The sequence below is a fragment of the Chroicocephalus ridibundus genome, chromosome 5 (assembly GCF_963924245.1).
Source record: "Chroicocephalus ridibundus chromosome 5, bChrRid1.1, whole genome shotgun sequence".
NCBI lineage: Eukaryota > Metazoa > Chordata > Aves > Charadriiformes > Laridae > Chroicocephalus > Chroicocephalus ridibundus.
Window position 1 is genome coordinate 17,413,952 of NC_086288.1, and position 18,674 is coordinate 17,432,625.

Below are 18,674 nucleotides of genomic sequence, written 5' to 3' on the forward strand. Positions count from 1 at the left end.
CAGTCAGCTCCTGTTATACATTAAGCTCAACTTACTAAGAGCAAAGGGCTCTCAATAAACCATCACTTGAACATGAAACAAATAAATAAATCTGGACAATTACCACTGCATTTATTTTTTTTTGGTATAAAATGCTTGTGCAGGGAAGTTAAAGCTGCTGCTACAAAAAATAAAAACAAAAGTTATAAAACATATACATATTTACATATATTACTTATAAGATGTAAAAATATAAGTTATTTACAAATACAAAACCTTCAACAGCACAGATGCATTTTCCTTGATTGTTGGCACTGAGAAAGCAGTGGGGGAAGAAAAAAAAAAAACCAACAGATTCAGATTATTTCCAAAAAGTTGATGCTCGCTAGAACTAAACTGCTCAAAGTTTTGCTTGAGCAAGTTTATCCATCATTTTGACGAAAAACTTGTTTTGTATGACACTTTACAAGCAATTTGCTACACATAAACAGAGCAACCCTTCCATTCCTTTTTTTTTTTCTTCCTTTTTTACCAGCTTTTGGAAGAATTTCTGCATAAGCAGAGTAAGATCAGTCACATCACTTGAAAGACAGTGAGTTTATTAAGCTCTTGTGTCCTAACACCTGCTTTGCTTTAATCAGTGGGGAGCAGCTGGATTGGTGAACATCACAAGAATAGAAGACAGACAGTGCAGCTTCTCTTTGATGTATTCCGGCAACTTATCGTTTTCTCCATACCTAGAAAGGCAAATAAGCAGAAAAATTCAGATGCTTGAAATAATTTGTTTTATTTCAGGACAGTATAATTATTTCAAAACTTGCCTGTAAATAGGTAAACCACTAAGTCAAGTAGATGTTAAGTACGTCTAGACACATTAATTGGAGTTTGATGGCTGAAATCTAGCCCCCCCCTTCCCTATATATATTTAACTGAAAAAAGTGTTTCGGATTAAGCAAATACCTAAACAATGTTTAAAGCTGCAATAACATCTGAACAGACTGAATATTACTGTCTCAAGCTTTGCACAGAAGCAGCATGTTACTGAGCAGCTATATTTGTATGAAAAGCACCCACTGTCCAAGAGATATGCAAAACTTCACCTGAGCAGGTCAGGTCTATGCATCAGTGTTGACATGCTATCCCCCTAATCTAGCAGTATCTTGGGGGAGGGGGGAAATAAAGCCTTATTTTTCTCCCCCTCCCTTTTTTAAGTACTATACATGAATAGTGGCTTATTCCGGAGACTAAGCAGATGGATTCCCAGTTTTTTTTATTCCTTTGTTATCCAGAGTTCAAAGCTGTCGGTGTTTCTCTGTTTATTAAGCTTATATAAGTTAATCAACTGAGAAGTGATTGAAAAGCGAAGTTTAAAATATTTACAAAACAAAATGAACATCAGCTATAAAGTTCACCTGACAGTAAACCAGATTTTTCTAGCAGTAATAGACTCACCTCGTTGTCTGGCCATCTGGAGATGTGTAAGTGATAGAAGAAACACCTGCCTGGGCTACCAGTTGGGATCCATCATTAAACTGAACCCATACTGCTCCACTGGTCAGCTAATGAGAGAAGGTGCATTATGGCTTCAGCACATAAAATACAATATTACATACCTAAATTTTTTTCTAATTATTGAAGCTGAAAGTTATTCAGAATTGCTGAAGTGACTTAGGTACCTTGGTCAGTCTTTTAAAGATAAAGATAGAATGCATTCTACTTTGGAGTAAGTAGTCTCAGGCAGTCTCAAGTACAGGTTTCCTGAGGTTTCAGATACTCAGCTTCAGTCATCTTTTTCAACAAGAGTTAAATAAGTACCTTTAGCTTAACGACTCCTACAGACATTTTAAATAGGACCAAACATAGAATAGGAGGCCTGTTTGTCAGAGTTCACAGCTGTATACATTTTGAAGTTCATATATAAAGCAAACTTTTTTCTGTTAGGACAGGAAGCTTACTTTATCTGGATTGCAGAGAACCATTTTTTAATTCTAAAGCTGGTCCCACAGAAAAGCAGGGGAAAACTTTCTTCGTAAGGAAACAGCTTTTCCTGTTGTGTAGGCAGACTCAGTCTTCCTGTACAAATCTGGTACATAGCTGTTAAAGGCACTTCGTCACGACACCTTTACATCTATGTCAGTGAACAGACGGAAGCTTAACAGCTTCCATTTTCTACTAGAGTCAAATTTAAGTGACAGAAGACACTGAAATCGGCAATAATAAAAACGGGGAAATTGTGAGAACTGAAATGCTGAACTATTATTTTGTCAGCTTCTGCTTACATAGTTGACCATGGTATTTATTTAAGACACTTACTTGGAAGGCTCTTTCCACGTACCATTTTTCAGATTTACACTGCAGCAGAGCACAACTGAATGCATTCTTCACAAATCAAGGTTAAAGTTAAACTTGAGATACATCTTTTTAAGTGATTAATGGCAAAAAAAAAGAACAGACTTCCCTCCTTTATCAGCATTCCTCACCTGAGAAGCCCAACCAACATTTTTCACAAAGACAGATTTTAAAAGTTGGGCTGAATTTGGACTGCATTCCTTTTGATGAACAGAGGAGCAAGTAGCTTCAGCAGTGTTAGTCACAAACGTAGACTTTTCATACGACACCACCTAAAACCCAGAAATGCACAGTATTAGCAGCCTTAGTATTAATCCAACTGATTATATACCAACTACAGTGGTCGATTACCACTTGTTTTAATCTTTTCATACATACAGACAGATTTAGCCTATATACTTCATTTAACAGCATTACATCATAAAGACCCCACAGGATTTTGTATGACTTTCTCAGTACCATGACAGTTTTTCTACCGCTTCCCTGTACTCACAAAGGAATTGCTTTCCCTAAGCGGACTTTTTCTACTTAAACCCCATTTTTCCTTACTGACTGTCAGAAACCCCTGTCCATCTTCAGGAAAAACATTCAGCGCACATTAGATTATAAATCAGCCCTCATTCAGATGACCACTGGGCTAATATTTTACAAAAATATGGACATTGCTATTAATTGGAAACTAGAATATTAAGCATAACTAGAAGAATTACACAGCACAAAGGGAGTCTGATCAAGTGGTGAATTAAGAGTAGCAGAATATCAAACATTGGAGACCATTAGGACACCACTACCACTACTGTCTAGGAGGAACAGGTCTGCTTCTATACAAGTTCTACTACTCGGATACCTCCTCCCATAGTCACAGAGATGACAGATGAGGTGGTGGTGTGCTTAGAGGTATTTAAGATTCAGGGTTCAATGAAAAGATGCCAGTCAGGGGATGTCTGTGAAATAGGAGAGCTTGGTCAGGAAAGAGATCAGGATCCAGATAATTACAGGAACCTGAAAGAAACAACAAGCTGTATCTCAGGATATACAGATCCAGTTCAGGTATAAAGAAACTGATAAAAAGAGTCAAGAGTAACATGGAAAGGCAACCAGCTATTGTGTTATTTTGCTTAGAAACACATACTTCAGAAGAGAAAGCAAACAGTGAAAGCCTTAGAAAGACCTAAGTGTTTGCTGTTTGGCAAACAAGGAATAGGTTTGAATGCTGAACCCTTGAGTTTGAACTCCGCTGATGGGCAACCTTAAGGCAGTGTAAAAGTCAACACCAGTACTGAAGCACTGAGGAATTTTCGTTGCCAGGTTCATTTCAGTCAAGTGAAAACTGGCAGATTCTGCACTAAGGACACGTGCTCCGCAATCAAAGAACAGATGCAGACCCACATAAATTCAACAGAGTTAAGATGATACAAACTCAGTGTGCCAAGACCCCAGTATAATTCAGTCAGCTGGGGAAGCTGGGAATGGTTGTAATGTAGCAATTAAAGCTTGGGGGGGTCTTTTAAATGAACTAGATGAAGTTGCACACAAAACCTTGTTGGCTAGACATAAGTATATCTACACTTACACTTTTTTTTTTTTTAAATACACACGAACCCTTGATTATTTCAAAACAGTAGCCTCAAGTGCTAATATCCTTTGTGATTACCATTTGATACACAGGCCTGAGGGCACACAGAGCTCTCCAAAACAAGCTGAAGACTCTGCTGTATAACACAAGCAAGGAATTTTCAAACTATGTTCCAAGGAGTCATTCATGGTAAAGTTTTGAAGGATTTTGATTTTTCAGGTGATCTTAAATCCAGACACCAAAAGTTAGTTGAAGTCAAGCTCACAAATGGCTAATAAAAGTCTACGTCCATACAAATGTAATCCCATTAGTTGAAATAAAACAGCAATATTTGAATTCCTACTGGACAGCAGTCTCCACTGTACGTTCTTGTGTACTTACAGGAGGAGTAGAGTTTGGAGTTTGAACTGGAGTAGAACTGGCAGCTGTATTTCTATCCAGCACCGTAACTTCTTTCAAACAGTTGGTATTGTCCAACAACAGAGGTGCTACAGCCTGTGGCGATTCAGTATTGCCGGGTTTTCTGGAAAAATAATGAAACAAATTGGGAAACAGTCCATCCAAAAGGGAAGAAGTAGTAAGGAGAAAGAAGACAAGTGAGGAGAGGTAGCTTTTCCTTCAGTTTACCACAGACTGTACAAAGCACTTGATGGCACTGGCATTCTGCAGAATTGGTTTTACACATGCAAACTGTTAGCCTGGTTTAGTCTAAATCCACAGGTGTATGTTGTCTTAGTATCAAAGGGGGCTTTGCAGGTCCAAAATAAGGTGTTCATACATGCTATTAAGTTACTATTTATCTTGCTAATGACTATAAGCATCTGTTAAACAACCCTGGCTCTGCAAACATTAGCTGCATAAGACTGCTTAGTGTGAACATTCAAGTGCAAAAGTATTTTCAAGTGAAAAATATTACCTTCCAACAATTATTGGAAAAAATGGAACACTTTCACTCCTTTTTTCTTCTTCCAAAACAGCAGATTCCAGTGCAAGGCATATACGATGTCCCTGGAATTAGAAGGAACTTGTTAAAGTTTTTAATTGAGAACTCTATTTCATACATGTTTAGCTGGCAGGTGAGACTACACAAGGAAATGCTTTTTTTCAATGTTACTGAATAGCAATAATAGCTGCACTCATGTGCCATGGAGGTGATTCAAAAGCAGGACTACAGCAAGACTCCCTCGTAGCTTCAGCACATCTGAAATTACGCTCTTAATAATCACATCTCCTCCCCTTCTAGCAGGGCTACATGGGGGACTAGAAGATCCCGGAATTCTATTCCGGAAAATAACAGAACATAAGGAAGACTGATTAGGAAATCTGTACTATTTTTACTGTTTCCTAAGATCATAGACAAAAAAAAAAAAATTACTCTTGTGACTGCTAATTGGGTGACATGAAAAAAAAAAAAGAGAGATGGAAAGCACAGCAGGCAGGCCAGTTAAACACCTTTTTTTAAAATTGTATAAAGCGGCTTCATCTGTTCTGTTTAATCCTTCCACCAGACAGGCAAACCTGCTTTACACACTAGTAAGAATTTCCTCTAACAGACTTCATTGCGAGGCATTGTTACTCTTACCTTTACATTGATATTTGCTCTTCCAAAAAACACTTATCCAAAAACCACACAATCATCCCTCCTTATTAGTGTAATGAAAAATATGAAAAGCAACATCAGAAGCACATTTGTGAAAGAGAAACTGAATTTTCAGAAAGTTGCTTTGCGCTGGAAAAGGTCTATATGAAACAGTTTACCTCATTTGCATGATCCATATAAGCTTGTATTTCCTTCTTCAAACCTGCTTCGCTTTCTCCTTTCAAAGTGAAGGATTTCCCTGATTTTTCAATCACTCGAGTTATACCAGCCGTCTTGTGTATCTTTGCTCCTGTAAAAAATGTGAAGATTTGTAGCATGAATTGTATAAAATACCAGCATCTATAAAATAGATATTTCTGCCATTACATTCTACTCTACTAAAGTGCATCTCACTGACTTAATTACTGCAAGAATAAAACCACTCTTGCATGAGCTATATGTCTACCAGAAATAAAAAGCCACTTAAATTGGGACTATGATGTTAACGGAATGCCCTCTGTGGCCAAAGATCACTACTTAAATGGCCTGAATAATGCATTTATTACATATTTTAAGAACGTTAATCTGAGATAAAATTAACATCTCTAACTGTATTGCCAAAAATTGGTTCAGTAGGCTCTATGAGTATTCGAATATGGTTTTAAAAAAGAAAAAAATATGCCCATTCTTTCAATAGCAGCTCAACACTGAATCACAGAGCTGTTAAGTCGTCTTTTTTTTTTTGTCATAAGTTTTGTTGGGGTATATCTATGCATGCAGCAAATCAAATTAGTGGACAGTAGTCTATAGTGAGAAAGCAATCATTAGCACAGAGTAGTTTATGAAGGGCAGAATTGGAAAAGGCAGAAAACTGCTTCCTGCAGTGAGTGTTCTTGGATGTAGGGATGATTGGAGTAGGGATGCATCTTTCACTAAGTAGGTTAACTAACAAATGTAGATGCAAAGAAGAGCTTATGCATAAAAACAAGGCATAATTTAAATAACACCTTTGCAACATGTACCCCCTGAAGAAGATATCAGTAAGGAATTATTAAATAATAAACTGATCTGCAAGTGCTAGAATAAAGGCAGAGCGGCAAAAAAGTTTCTACTATTTTCTTCAACCTGAAGTGTTCCTTGTTTGATGTTTGGCAATATTTTAGTGCAGCTTTAATAGCATGATATAACTATTTGCATAATTGCAAAAGTGAATACATACCGTCATAAAAACAAACTTCAACATCCGCAGTGGGTGAATTTTCCATCAACATGCACTTGGCATATCTTGTATAGAACGTAACTTTGGGGGTTTTTGTTCTTACCAACTGCACAAACTTGGCTGCATACTGGTATTTTTTCCAGTACTTTTCTGGAAAAGAATATTTTAAAATCTTGTATCAAAAAGTCATTAGATTAAACACCGTGCACCAGCTTGGAGAGAAATAATTTAAAATATGTATTTGATAGTTGGAAGTTGCGAGTAATATTTAACTACCTTACAGAAGTATGTGCAAAGAAACTGACTTATTTCTACCAACTTTCAGAAAAGTGAGTATCTTCAATAGCTTCAATTAACGTATTTCAGAACCTAAACAACATAGTTAAGTGCTGCATATACCATTTAACTAGATACCATGCTCAAGCTGGCTTCAGGTAAAACCTGTCTCTGATCTCTAATTAGTAGCAAAGCCTGCTTGTCTCTTAGGAACTTATAGTTAGCTTATATTTGTTCTTTAGCTGTCTACGTTAAATACTCTGTCAATGCTTTTAAATATATATTTTTTCCCCTTCCTCCCCAAGTTATGAGTGTTAGGAAGCACAAAGTAAAGCTGTTGTTTTAAAAATGACTTGATAATTCTTTCACTCATATTTAAACAGCTTCCAATAGGAACGAGGAGAAAGTTATGAAAGCTTTAATTTTAGTACACTACATTGTAAAGGGGTAAGTGAATTCTTATAACTTCCATACAAAATTAATTAAAACCTGTGGATTTACACTTTCTCGTCTTACACTGTAAACCCAGTTTGAAGTTGAACTTCAGTTGAACCCAGTTGAACTGCAGTTTGAATTTTATTCTGAAAGGAGTTTTATCTTCACAATGATTGTAAAAGTAGTGGCTAAAGACGCTCCAACTAGATTCACCTAAAAAAAAAGTCACATTAGTCATCATAATTTTAAAATAAATTTCAGGTTACCTGGCAAGTTGTCAAAGTTATACATACAGATGTCTTCAGGAGGAGGAGGAGGTCTGTCATCAAGAAGGAAACCTCTTCCTTCATTTGGATGATAAACTGCAATCTACAAAAAGGAAAAAACCTGCGTTTACAGTTGCAACTTACTACAGCACTCCCTACTTTTAACAACTATGGAAATAAGTCGCAGCTTAATTAATTATCATACTTTACCATGAACGGTCTATTATTACTTTAAGTAGCTATTTAACAGCAGCAGTTTTCCAGCAATACTTCACCTATTGCAAAAGTCAAGTCCAATAATTGCTTGCTACCTATATTTGTATGGCTGCACTATGGGGCACAAGAAAAGGAGTTTACAGCTGTGCATATGCAAACATTGCATTTCCAAACAAATAATCACTTAACTGAAAATAAAAAAAAAAAAAACAACTCTGAAAGAACAGAATACTCTAAACTCTTTAGAGAACAGTGAAGAAATTGAAGACATACCACATTTCCATCACAAGATATTCTCAGAACTTCTTTCACAAGTTCTTGTGAATGGTGTTCTTTTAGAAACTCCATACACACTTCCCCAGTATCTAGAATGCTCACCTAAAATATATGAAATATACAAGTTAAACAAAAAGACTTTTACTTCTTGGCAAGGTAAGATACCATTTTTTACAAAAATGCTTTTAAAAAAAAATGGTTTTCTTCTTCCTCAAATGCACTGCAAACTTATAAATGCTTCTTACCGTAACTCTTGCTATTAGTGCTATTGAAACAAAACACTCCAACATGACTGAAGGTTATAAGCTTGGTCAGTGAGGGCGTGGCTTCTCAATCAGACAGGTCAGCCCTATTATGTTCTTTTTTTAAAAAAAAAACAAATTGCGGGGACAGGGGGAAAGCAGCAGGGTAAGCGAGACTATAAGAAATGGAACAAAAGGCAGAAGGGTGATACCAGGAACAAGCCACCCAGAAAATCTATGTGATCAGTAAGGATTAACGGAGTTTGTTTTGCTTTCCCACCCACAAGACAGGGAAAAAGTAGCACTATAGGAAAAAGAGTCAAGTTTTCACTTGAGAGCAAGATTGTTTTAGTTTCTAATCCACTTATTTATCTAATCTGTAAATGTGTCTGATGTGTTTGACAGTTAAAATCTTAAATGTAACAGTACAGCTAAGCAGTACATAGTTTTAGAACTGTAGGAACTATATATACACTTAATATTTGTTATGTCTACCTACACTTTCTTCAATTGTAAACTAAAAGCAATGCCACATCACTATTTGCAGGAAGTGACCATGAGTATTCCACATACAAAAACTAAGATGCATCTTGCTAATATAACTTTAAATTATTATAGATTAAGTTTTCTAAAAACAAATGCTTCTAGTTTACCAAGTGAATTTTAACAGCTAGTCACACTGTATTTAATACTTCATTTGTTTCTGTTTTAGGAACTGATACATACCACTGCATTTTTTGTTTTTTGCCTGATGGGTTTTAGCCTGTGAGCGTTGAGAGGCGACACTAAACTTCGCAGTGTAGGTTTCTGATGTGCTGGTGGTTCTTTGCTCCACATTTGGTTTTGTTCTGAAGTTGACCAAAGGCCACATGTAGAAGATGATGGTTGAATTTTCTCAGATTTGCAGAGAACTCCAGGGTTGTATTTCTTTGGGTTTCTCTGGTTTAAAGAACGTGGACAGTCAACAGATGTATCATGATTCCTTATATCTTTTAGGGTGTTCCATGCATTTCTTGATGCATTTTGCTGCACATCCAGATGATACCGAAAGCCCCCGTGTGCATTATTGTTGCCAGTTAGATCTGCAGGTGGTCTCAGTGGAACTGAAAACATCATAAAGGTACGTTGTAGATTCAGAGTCACAGTCAGAAGAAAAAAAGCTATTATGCATTTAAAAGCTTTTAAAAATATCATCTTGGAAGGCTTATTTAAGTGGAGAATAGGATTTCTTTAATCCTCAGTGCAAATTATTAGGCTATGACTTTAGTAGCAATCAATATCAGTGCTAACAAAATTACAGTGCTATTTAAAAATAAACTGTTACTAGATTTCAGTTATGATGGCCTTCAGTCTCAACATATATCAATTCATTTTGCAAAGCCATTTATAAATAAAATACTGAGATTTCAAACAAAAGTTTACAAGAAATAGTTTAACTTGTTGAAACACAGTTTACTTGCCACTCAGATAACCACTAGAAGCAAGTTTCATTTAAGTTCCAGCTTATCTAACTGGTGTTTTAGCATCAACCATAGGTTTTAGTACTCAATAGTTAAATGCACGCTCCCAAACCCTTGTTTTATTTCCAGTCACTTGTTAAAAGACAAAAACCTATTTTTTTATATTAAAACTGCCTATAACTGCTTCCCTAGTTTTGATATTTAAGCCCTTGATCAACTTTCACCTCAACCCACAGTCGTATTGCACTCCTCCTGCCATGTTGCAGAACAGTTGAGAAGGGACCAAAAATTAAATAGGATTATTCAGATCATGTGTCATAGGATTCCAATTCCCTATAGACAGGAAGGGAAGGAGTCCAGCAATACCAAAACAAAAAAGGCCAGAATGGATTTGTGATTTAGTTTTATGATTAAATTACATTATTTGTAAATGATGTAACACGATGCATGACAAAGAACACCTCCTTCCCTTCTGTGTCTTTTATCCTTTCCTCCACCCCTCCTTCTGCAGCCTTATTATCTTTCTCATTCACCAAGGTCCCATTTTCTCTTAAGGTGTATTTGCTCAATTAAATTAACAGGGCTTTTGAGTCACCTGCCAACCTTTTGTCATGTATTTACATTTAGACATTTCAGGTCACAACTGAATAATTATGGCAGGTTCTATAATTGTGTTTTTCTCTTTTTTTTTTTTTGCTAACATACTAAAAGAACAGAATGACCTCATTTTAGGAAGCTGAGAATTCAAATTCAATGTACGATTTCTTCATTCTTATGAAGTCAGTTGCATACAGTTCATTATACTGACCCAGAAGCTTAAGAGAAACACTACCTACAAAATCTTCTGAAATTAATTCCTACCTCAGGAAACTAAAGTGTTACATTTTAGTCCAAGAGAGAAAACAAAACAATGTTTTCAATGGGATATTTCTTGCTTAAGAATGATTCTACAGATTAGTGATACCACAAATAATTTTGCCCCTGTCAATACCTGTCAATACCTGTCAATACCTGTCAATACCTGTCAATTTTTTTCGGTGACAACTCAGTTTAGGGTCTCCCATGCTTTTCATTCAGAAAAAAAAAGTCTGTTTACAGTAGCCTCTGTTAACATCCAGTTGCTGTTATTTAGGATGCCAGCATTATACTCTGGTACCACAGTTACTTGGCCATAAACTTCTATCACATGTTTAAAGAAATAAAATACAGAAAAACCCACAGAAATTGTTACAAGTCATTACTCCAACTTGAGTGCAAAAACACACAACTGATTCATAACACACCATTTGTTTGCATGCTTCCAAGCCACTGCTGCATTGTTTCAGCCTGGGACTTCTGCTCTAGCAAACCAACCTGGGGCTTCATTGGGCAGAGATAATTCAAGCTGCAAAATAAAAGTTACACACGTAATCAAGATTACATCAAAGACACTTAATCAACAGAAGTTATGATGTTACAGCTGCAGAAACCACAACACTTTTAGAACACATGTAAGAAATGCAGGCGGCATTTTGCAGCTCTAGACAGCATAGAACATGCTTCTTTTTTCACAGGGAACGTTCACTGGATAAAGCATAAAAGATAAAATACTGTTTCCAACTGGAATGAAAAATTATTACTAATTTTAGCACAAATTTAAGACTGTTAGCACTCACTATTAGGCTCTTGTAACTGACATACATGAAGAAAAAAAGCCATTGATAATGCAGCCAGCAGTAGCTGTTCTTACACCTAGTTCTTAATTTACAGTACAGGAAACAACCTCAGAGAAGGCACAGGGATGGGAACCCATGACCCCAGTGTACCTCATTCAGCATACCAAACATGCAGCTGAAATACGTAGGCAATCTTACCACCTAAAATAATATGAGTTTGCATAAATATAGTCAATCCCAAAGATTATAAGATTTTTTTTTACCAGCTTTTTAGACAATGACATGTATGTAGTCAGAGATGAACTCAAGCTATAATCCACGTGTTGAACAATAAAGAACACACACAAAAATAGTTACAGCAGAATCACTGATCTGTTGTAAATTCACACTAAGCTCCTGTGAGGTAGCCTGCACCTGTCTGTACTTTCTTTTTGCAATGATCCCTACTTTAGCATTGGCAAGGACTCAGTTATCACCAAAAAAAACCCCAACAGCATATAAGCATCTAATTTAGGTCTTACAGCTTTGCATTTAAGATTGTTGTGCAGGCTAACTATAGATGTAAGAGTCTCTCCTATGTAAAACCATACAAAAAATGGTAACCATTCAGTTAATCCCCATATTTATTAATATTCTGTCACATTTACATTCAGCGTATCTTTATGAAGTTATGGGGAATACAAATAAGCATTATGTTATCAATTGCATAAATAATTTCTTTTTTGATTCATCAAACATTTCTCAAGCTAGGAAGAATGCGCTTGCCCATTTAACTTGCTGGACAGAGACTTATGTCAAACACTTGTGAATAGTCAAGAAAAACCTTCTTACTCAATGTACTTTTTTTACAGGGCAAAGTGCTCCTTTGCATTTTCCCTGAACTAATTTGCAAAAAGAACATATGAAGCCATCACACAAAGTTGGCATTTCTTAATGTAGAGAGAAATGCAAGAACCAAGATATGCAATAGTCCTTATATCAAAATAGGAAAGCACTCTTTGTTATTCCACTGATGGAAAAAAAAAAAGCAAACTTCTGAGCTTACACTAAATTTATCACAAAGGCAGGCTCTTGTTGCCTAGCAGTGCACAGAGGGCAAAGATGAGGCCTTCAACAACAGAGAAAACATCCTAGCATCACTTGTAGTTGTAACACCTGAGCTCGTTTGTATCTGCTGGGGAAGTCTATCAATGTATTAAAAGGCAGGATTTTCACCCAGAAACTACAACTAAGGACAGAACTAAGCTTCAGACAGTTATCTTTGAATGTTATTTTCCTTTCTGGTACACCAGTTTTATAATCCATCACCTAATCTTGTATTTCATTTGTTTCTTTTCCTTTACCTTATCTAAGCATAACAGAAAAAAACCAAAAACAAAAACAGAGCAGCAAGTAAAAACGTTAGTATTCACACTCAGAATGCCTTCTACACTAATCTGTCTCTTCTACAAAGAGCAATTAACAAGGTGCTCTGCTACAGTTACTGCAGGGAAATACTTAACTTGCTGCGCATGGAAATAAGTGAATAATGAAGTATTACCGGGATAAATAAAAGCTACGATCCAGCTAGCTGAGGCACTGCATCTATGAACTTTAAGATAGGAACAGCAGGGAGACAAACCTCTACATAGCAACAGCTTCAACTATCACCCTCTCCTATTTGGTATTCAAGCTAGAAGTGTAGATACTTCTGACAGTTTAGTTACAGGACAAGTCATGCATTTAACATATAAGGCAGCTGTAAATTTTGTCATAATAAAAACTAATTCTTACTGTGGTTGATCTTTCACAGGTGGAGATATTTGCCCTTCAAAAGAACCAGAACTACTAGAAGTCTTCTCCTTAAATATTTCTCCTATATCGGTATAGCTGTTGGCAGGTGAAAAGTATTCTGTATTTTCCCGTGTTCCTACTTTAGGCTTAGAAAGCAGTTCCATAGAGTGACATCTCTCAACAACATTCAGCATGCCTTGAGTCTGACTATGGGATGTGCCAGACCTATCTGAAGAGTGGGCTCTTCGGAGGTAGCGTGAATGCGGTCTCTCTTCAGCAACTTGCATGGCTCTTCCCCTGCAAGTTATGCCAACTTCTTTTCCCTGAATTCCCCACTGAGGAAAAGAACCGCTTCCATCTACGGATGAAGCATCACCGGAATTCTTCGTTTTAGGAAAAAAAGTAATTTTATTTGGGAGTGGCTGTCCAACTAACAGCTTCTTCTTTTCCTTCAAGGAACCACTGGTACTGATGCTGGAAGAGCCTGTGAAGGTTGTAGAGATGGTAGCATTTCCACTGTCCATGGAATCTTCTGAAGTTCCTGAATCCTTACTCCGAGCAGAGCTACACCTGGACATAAAAGGATGATCCAACACAGAGGAAAGACTCAAACGATCTGCTGGATTTTTGCGAAGTAACCTATGTATAAGGTCTTGTGCCTCTTTTGATAAAAAGGCTGGCATTTCATAATCTGCTAATACTACTTTATTCAGCGTGTTCTTGACTGTGTCAGTGTCAAAAGGTGGCTTTCCAATAAGAAGAGTGTAAAACATACAGCCCAAAGACCACACATCAGATTCAAGTCCATGTGGACTCCTTGTGGCTATCTCTGGAGAAATGTAATTCGGAGTTCCACACATGGTGTAATGCTTTTCATGAGGCATTTTCAGCTGAGTTGCTAGTCCAAAATCAGCAATCTTGACATTCATGTTATTGGTGAGTAAGATATTAGAAAGGGTGAGGTCCCGGTGCAATATTCCATGAGAATGAAGGTACAGCATACCCGTGATAATTTGATGCAAGAAGTGTCGGGCTGTCAAAACACAAAACCAGATGGTTTAGTCACATAACTGAAACTGTATCTCTGAAAATAACGACTTTTTGAAGTCTGCTATTGGTCTTGCCTTTTTTTTTTTTAAAATAACAAAGATGTTACAAGGATGTTTAAGTGTCATACTAATGAGACAATTTTCTGCTTTTTGCTTTAAGCAATATGGTATAACTATGTTCTAAGACAGTTCATAAAAGACACTCTGTAAATGCATTAATCAGATTTCTTTCTTTGCTAACAGAAAAACGTAAACAGGACTGGAGATATTTTTAATTGGCCTAAACTTTATAAAATTAGATTCTTAAGGATTTTAAAAGTGAAGTTGCTCCACACTTTCAGAAACAGCAAATACACAAAATCAAGCAGCTTCACTAACGTGCAGATTATAGAGTCCAGGCAACAATTTGGACTGTATCTGTTTTATCATTAGCAAACTGACATGGCTAGTAGAATTTCAATTTCTCAAAAACTTCTAAGTTCACGATACTGGGATAATCTTTCTGTTCTATTATATTAGAAACTCAGGGAATATTCAAGAGTTTTAGCTTACAGCAGGAATAACAAAACCTCATCCAGGCTGAAACAGCATCATTTATTATGATGCTGGAATTACAGTAATTTTTAGAATGATTCTCTCTAGAGCAAACAATTTACAATCCTCCTTCTTTCTTATCAGAGGACAAAGACTGACGAGTAATAAATGTTAGTAGAAACTACTCCTCAAAGGAAGAGGCTTCTTTATCCAGTTCAGTGGTTTATCAGCTTTTAGAACTAAGGTACCATCCGATGAACTATTTTTCTGGAGCAGATCTGAACTAAACACAGATGATGCCTGTATAGCTGTACCCCTTTAAGCCAGTCCTGTGATATAGGTTCCAAAAAATCCATGTTATAATAGTTTCACAGAATTAGATTAGAAATTGATAGAAAAGCTGGTAAACTGGAAGAACTGTACAAGCAATGACCAGCATGGTAAGTCTGGAAGCAGTAAAGGCACTAACCACTGAATCCAGATCAACCGAAACCTGAACAGCTTGTTTGGCTGTGCCCTCAAACATTACAAAGCAGCTTGCTTTGCTGTCTTTACTTTTTAATTTATTTTTTTTTTAATTGCACTATTCTAGTTGGGCTTTCGGTGGTCCATGTTCTCACTCTCAACTGTAAGAAAATGAAACCTTAGTAAATTTATAAGTGCAATTAATTTTTTTTCAAGACTTCTTTCTCAAAACACTATTCAGAAGAATAACGTAGCCAATTCAAGAGTTTTAGAATTACTCTTACAGTGAGCTCTCAAGGAAAGATGGAATTTTTCAGTGCTTTCCATAAGAAACAGAAGTAGAACCATAGTAGAATTTTGTCCCAGTTGCCAATCCTTCAAAAATTCTAGATGGATTGTCAAATTGGATATTTCCTTGGTAACTCAGCCCTTCAGCAACACCGTTACCTGTATTATCTTCATTTCCACACACCTTGGAACACAGTAAATATTTCCAAGAATACTACATACGGCAAACTCATCTAGAAGACTTTCTAATTGGTGACACGTAATACAGTAATACTGAGGCGAAGAAATGCAACACAAAGCAAGCAGATCTGTGGATATGAAGCTGCCAGTCTTCTTCCGTGGAACTTCCCAGTCTTGACCTATACTTCAACATAATTTTACATACAAAAGTAAATTCTGCTTTCAATATACCTCTACCTTCTAAGTTCACTGTCTATTTTTTAAGCCCCAAATAGCACAAACTACTGTAAAATGGCATAAGCAGAAACAAAAGGATACAGAAATTCAAGTGAACATGTGCAATAGTAATTAGTCTCTAGATTATCACTTATCAGAAGATTTTAAGCTATACAAACTGGTTCAGAGTGCTAGCAGTTTTAAATATCCTTTCACTAGAATTAAATATTTATTGAATAAGCCAAAACATTAGTATAAAGACAGCTACACAGAAATGAAGCTCACCTTCTTCTTCTGAAAAGGGCTTCTTTCTGTTCTTTATGTATCTGCTCATTTCACCATTGTGACACATCTCAAGTATCAAGTACACGTAGTTGCTATCTTCAAAATAATTATAAAGCTAGAACATAAAACAATGAAAAAATTAAAATACCTTTTGTAGACTACACAGCAAGTCACACATACATTCCTCTACAAAAACACAATTCTTACCTCAAGTATAGATGGATGCTTTAGCTGACAATGTATTTTCACCTCATTTTGAACCCTCTGAACCATTCCAACTTTGTGCATGGCTTTTTTATCTATCTGTAAATGGATCACAAAATATTTTTCAAGCACTGTAACATTGATTATGTACAAGTTAGTTTCAAGTGAACGTGAAATTCTAGATCTTCAATGCACGTTTGCCTGAAGACTTTGAAATATAAGCAAGTTTTCACATAGTTTAACCTACTATATGCTTTTAATGAACAAATATCATTGATAAGTGGAAGAACACACAACTGCCTGAAAGTAGACAAGTTTAACATTATCAACACTAATTAGAAAGTTTTCTGAAACACTTAATCAGTCAAACCTGATTCTGATTTTACCAGGCAAATATACTACATATAGTTAATACTAGAAAGGTGGATAAATAAAAGTACTATAGATAAGTGAATTTGGGAAAACACCTGTGATGTGCGAGTTTCCTTCACAAATTTTGTCTTGGCAGTGAGGGAAATTTTTCAAGGCATTTTTTCCCATGACCTCTCCAGCCACATGGATTTTGTGGTCACAAGTTTCTGAATTAGAATTACAGGGCTGATTAGATGGACAATGTTGAACATTTGAGATTAAGTTGTTTTAATAGCCCTGTAAACATTTCTATTAATTATCAATACAGTCTATTTGGATGTACTGTAGGATCGAATCCTAATCTAAATATCAGTTACATACAAACAAGCAATCCAGGCAACCACATAACCCCAACCTGTTGCAATTTGCTTGTTCAGTCTCTCAGAAGACTGTGACTTCCTTACCATTTTGATAGCCACTTCCAGACCGGTTTTCAGGGATACTGCTCTGTAGACCCCGGCGAAGGAGCCCTTCCCCAGGAGGTTCCCCACCTTGAAATCCTGCAACACAACAACAAACCATGGCCGTCAGACCCAGCTCAGGCTTTGAAGCCTCTCTCCTGATACAGATCCCCCCTCCCTTCAAGAGACGGTGGGCTCTACACCGCCGATGCCAAGCTCAGGCGCCCCCGGGGGGGTTACCTGGACGGAGCTCTCCGGGGCTCGGCGGCTCGGCATCGTCCTCCCCCCCCAGCGGCCAGTTCGCACTGGCACTTGCCGCCGCCCCGGGGCGGCTCGGCGCCGCCACCTTCCCGCCCTCTCTCCCGCCGCTCCAGGGTGGACGACAGACACCCGCCCCCGGCTCCCGCTGCTATGGCAGCGACCGCAGCCCGCCCCGCCACCACGGAGCGCCTGGGGCTCTCCACAGCCCGGCCCCGGGGCAGCTCCCCAGGGCCAGCTCCCTGGGTGGAGCCGCGCCCGTCGCCCCACAGCCGCCTCCCACAAGCCAGAGAGGGACAAGCCCCCGCCTGGCCTCTCGGGACAAATGGCGGGGCGGCCGGCCTCCCCACCTCTATTTTCTCGCCGATGCAGGTCGCCATGGCGCCGGCCGCTCTCCCCGCGTCCCGCTATGGTTTCTCCTCGGGGCCGCCGCTCCCCATCACGGCGCCCTCCGCCGCCGGCCCAGGCCCGCTCGCTCCCGGGCCCGGCGGCCGCTCCCCTCCCCCGGCGCCTCCATTTTGAAAAATCGCGCCGTTACCCCCCCCCGGCCCCGCCTCACGCCCCGCCCCAGGTCGAGGCTGCGTCTGACGCAATGGCGCTCAGGGTCGGGCTGCGAGACGCCGCGCATGCGCAGGGCGCTGCGTGCCCGTTTCCCCGGCAGCCGTTACGGCGCGTGCGCTGTGGGGGGTCCGGCGGTCGCTGAGGCGTTAGAGGTTCCCTGTTTCATCTCAGCCCGCTGGCTGAAAAATACCCGCTTGCCGACCGCCCTGCGCGGCTCCCGGACTCTCTCCTCAGAGGAGGGAGGGCCTCTAGGCTGCTCTGTGGCCCAGGGAGGGCCGGGCTCCCTGGCGTCGTGGTGGAAGCCGTCAGGCCTTGAAGATGGGCCGAAGCGAGCTGGTGGGGTCAGCCCCTGGTTGATCGTGGATGAACGTGAAGTTTCCTAGTAAAAGGAACAGTGCTACCCCTCACGTGGGTATCTCCCTTGCACTCAGTAGAGAGGTTTTGTTATTCCTTAGCTATTATTTTTAAATAGCTGGGCTAAATTCTGGGATGAACTGTCAAAAAGCCTAAGGCCATACCTT

General features: G+C 38.5%; 1 protein-coding gene across 2 annotated transcripts; it reads right to left on the reverse strand.

Annotated features, from left to right (window-relative positions):
• Positions 1–265: 265 nt before the first annotated feature.
• Positions 266–18,091, reverse strand: PLK4 (polo like kinase 4). Of its 2 annotated transcripts, none has more exons than XM_063335906.1 (16): positions 17,943–18,091; positions 17,338–17,433; positions 16,526–16,621; positions 16,319–16,433; positions 13,302–14,334; positions 11,157–11,257; positions 9,140–9,516; positions 8,169–8,273; positions 7,680–7,782; positions 6,703–6,852; positions 5,663–5,793; positions 4,821–4,912; positions 4,286–4,427; positions 2,460–2,600; positions 1,432–1,538; positions 266–716 (listed from the first exon to the last, which is right to left on the reverse strand). In XM_063335906.1, the coding sequence occupies exons 1-16, from the start codon at positions 17,970–17,972 to the stop codon at positions 617–619; spliced, it is 2,919 nt and encodes a 972-aa protein (XP_063191976.1). In that variant the 5' UTR covers positions 17,973–18,091; the 3' UTR covers positions 266–616. The 2 variants fall into 2 exon arrangements, with proteins under 2 accessions (XP_063191976.1, XP_063191974.1); XM_063335904.1 differs by lacking the exon at positions 17,943–18,091 and adding an exon at positions 17,575–17,705.
• Between the last annotated feature and the right edge of the window lie 583 nt (positions 18,092–18,674).

Bases quoted from the DNA above. Each gene is read 5' to 3' on its own strand.
- PLK4 (XM_063335904.1), bottom strand. From the start codon at position 17,610: ATGCCGAGCCGCCGAGCCCCGGAGAGCTCCGTCCAG. The intron at 6,853-7,679 runs GTAACCTGAAAT...ATTCTTTTCCAG, and splicing joins TAACTTTGACAACTTGCCAG to AAAAGTACTGGAAAAAATAC. The intron at 1,539-2,459 runs GTGAGGAATGCT...TTCTCTCATTAG, and splicing joins ATGTTGGTTGGGCTTCTCAG to CTGACCAGTGGAGCAGTATG.